At 53.6% G+C, this 2,500-nt stretch overlaps 1 protein-coding gene and 1 long non-coding RNA gene across 2 annotated transcripts in view; both read right to left on the bottom strand.

Moving 5' to 3' along the window:
- The window catches only part of LOC307246442 (thioredoxin reductase 1, cytoplasmic-like), a gene marked incomplete at its 3' end in the record, with an annotated part of 10,834 nt that extends 8,458 nt beyond the window's left edge, over nucleotides 1-2,376 (bottom strand). Inside the window, exons 1-5 of the mRNA XM_080022352.1 lie at nucleotides 2,288-2,376; nucleotides 1,595-1,667; nucleotides 1,131-1,250; nucleotides 869-1,011; nucleotides 466-581 (exon numbers count right to left, since the gene is read on the bottom strand). Coding sequence (XP_079878478.1) covers nucleotides 466-581; nucleotides 869-1,011; nucleotides 1,131-1,250; nucleotides 1,595-1,667; nucleotides 2,288-2,371 — 536 coding nt within the window. The 5' untranslated portion in view covers nucleotides 2,372-2,376. The remainder of the gene's footprint in view (nucleotides 1-465; nucleotides 582-868; nucleotides 1,012-1,130; nucleotides 1,251-1,594; nucleotides 1,668-2,287) is intronic.
- Nucleotides 2,377-2,383: 7 nt separating this feature from the next.
- The window catches only part of LOC307246257, an 811-nt gene continuing 694 nt past the window's right edge, over nucleotides 2,384-2,500 (bottom strand). The window contains exon 3 of the long non-coding RNA XR_013844697.1: nucleotides 2,384-2,399. This is a non-coding gene — a long non-coding RNA (uncharacterized lncRNA). The remainder of the gene's footprint in view (nucleotides 2,400-2,500) is intronic.

Below are 2,500 nucleotides of genomic sequence, written 5' to 3' on the forward strand. Positions count from 1 at the left end.
GAACACCACCCTGTGACTTGAATGGAAACGAGCGATCTCACTAAATGTTCGCGATTCCGCTCAAATAACTGCGATCGGGCGACTCTCTTTTAATGGCCACGGCTGTAATCAGGGTTCATTCCGGCATTACGAGATGACATGAAAGGAATTAAGTACTTTTAGGCGAAAACAATTCTATTTTCAAGGACTTCACGCAAAAACACAATCAATTTTCAACGTGACTGCGTTAATTAATTGATGATGATTATATTAAAATGCCCAAATATCAGCCCAATTAATCGGTCCACCAATTAATCATTCGGCCACTATAATATAGTGTAAATATCATTAATGTCATTGTCATCTATGATTAAAGGGTCTATTTGCAACCGTGCTGGATTGAAATCACATTTCCCTGGAATAATCGATGTTCTGGAAACGTTACGATCTGAATGGGTTAGGGCTATTGTTAGCGCGGTGCGCTACCTGCTGACGCAGTGCTCTCGGCCTCCCGGGACGCCCGGAGAGCGGTGGCGCTCCCCGACGTCGATGAGCAGCGTCTCGGCCGTGAGACGGGCGCTCCCGCCGCCGGGGTACCGCACCTGAGGGGGGGGGGGGGGACGCAGGAGCACACTCCGTGTGAGGTAAGAAGGGACGGCGCTTCGTTTACCTCAAATTCGGTACGACGGCCGGGGGAGAGGCCGACGTCGAATGGCTCTCCTGCCCTCCACTCTGAAAGCATTTACCCTTATTTTCAGAAGACAAACGGTCTGTTCGCCGTTTTATAACCGTCAGTTCATTCCTACTAAAATAAAACAAAAAGTTTTTCTTGTTGGCCTGGTGGCGCATTATTTGTTGACATTTCACGGCGCGTGCGTCCTGGCTTCACCTCCACCGTGTGTGGCGCCACGATCTCTGCGTGTCCGCTCAGGTACGTGACCCCGCGCTCCGTCAGCTCCGCCCTCAGCTCCAGGGCGCTCCTCTTCACGTGCTCCCACACCGCCTCCACCAGGTCGCTCCACTCGTGGGTCACTTTAACAAAGAGCGAGAGAGCGATAAGGAGCAAACGGAGTGAAATGAGCACATCACTGCGTATGGATTGGGTAAATGTGCAGGTGGGATGTTAGACGCCGTCCGCACCGACCCCTGACCTCTCTCCTTCAACTTCCAGCCGAACTTCTGGGAGTCTCCGACAGCTTCTCCCAAAAGGGACGCCTGGTGGAGCAGCTTCCTGATGGCAGCCACGTTCACACTGGACATGGAAGCAACATCTGACGGAGGGAGAAGAGGAGGAAAGAGGGGAGGCAGGAAAGGAGGGGGGGGGGCAGGAGGAGAGGGGAAAGGAGAGCTTAAAGAAGTGGAGGAGAAAAGGGATGAGAAGGAGAGAGGAGGGGAGAAGGGGAGAGGAGAGGAGAAGAGGAGTGGAAAGAACGGGAGAGAAGGGGAGAGGAGGAGAGGAAAGGAGAGGAGGAGAGGAAAGGAGAGAAGAGAGGAGAGGAGGAGAGACGGAAGGAGAGAGGAGGGGAGCGAGGAGGGGAGGAGAGGAGGAGAGAAGGGTTCCTTAACATTATGTGCAATGAGCTGAAACCTTTGATGGAGAGAATAAAACACAAACCCCAGTTTGCACCGTCAGGAGATGGAGCCAGAAGGTCAATGAGCAGCACTCTCTTCTGGAACCGACTGGCCTCCTAGATAAGGAGAAGGACAGAATGAGAGAAAGAAAGAAAGAAAGAGGAGGGGACAGGTCAGCAAGGCGTGTGCAGGTGAGGGCAAAATGGCCGACACCTTGGCCTCAGTTGAACGTTTGGGCTGAGGTTCGTCCAATCAGCAGGAAGAGCATGAGCGTGATGTCATCAGAACTGGACGCGGCCGCAGCGCTGCCCGTCCACCACATTAGAGGTAATAATGGAGGGAGTCTGTGTCAACAGAGCTTCCGCTGACAGAACTGCACACAACACACGGAACCACGGGGGGAGTCACGGAAGGTGACCGCAGCCTTCTGGGAAGTGGATTAAAAACGTTTGCATAGCAGATACCATGGCGACCAGATACCATGACGACCAGATACCATCAAAAAACTGACCCCTTCTGTGGAGTAATACTGTTTATATTGGGATATTCACTCTGTTTACATACAGTATGTGCACTGAATATATACATCCAGACAGACAGACAGCCAGACAGACAGATAGATAGACAGCCAGCCAGCCAGACAGAGACAGCCAGACAGCCAGCCAGACAGCCGGACAGACAGACAGATAGACAGATAGAAAGGAACAGTCATGGAAGTTAAACAGAAGTTCTGAACCTTCGCGGCAGCTTGACCTCCCGGCCCCGCCCCCAGGACCAGCAGGTGGTAGTGGAACGACCCCGAGGACGGAGGCTGCTCCATGGACGCGGCTCTCCGGGTCAGGATCCACCTGGAAGACCGGGACGCACACGGTCCACAGCGAGCAAACACGGGATGAACCTTGCCCCCCTGCCGCCCCGCCCCACGCCCCCTGGCCGCACCCGTTACTAT

Source organism: Zeus faber (genome assembly GCF_960531495.2).
Source record: "Zeus faber genome assembly, chromosome: 21".
Lineage (NCBI taxonomy): Eukaryota > Metazoa > Chordata > Actinopteri > Zeiformes > Zeidae > Zeus > Zeus faber.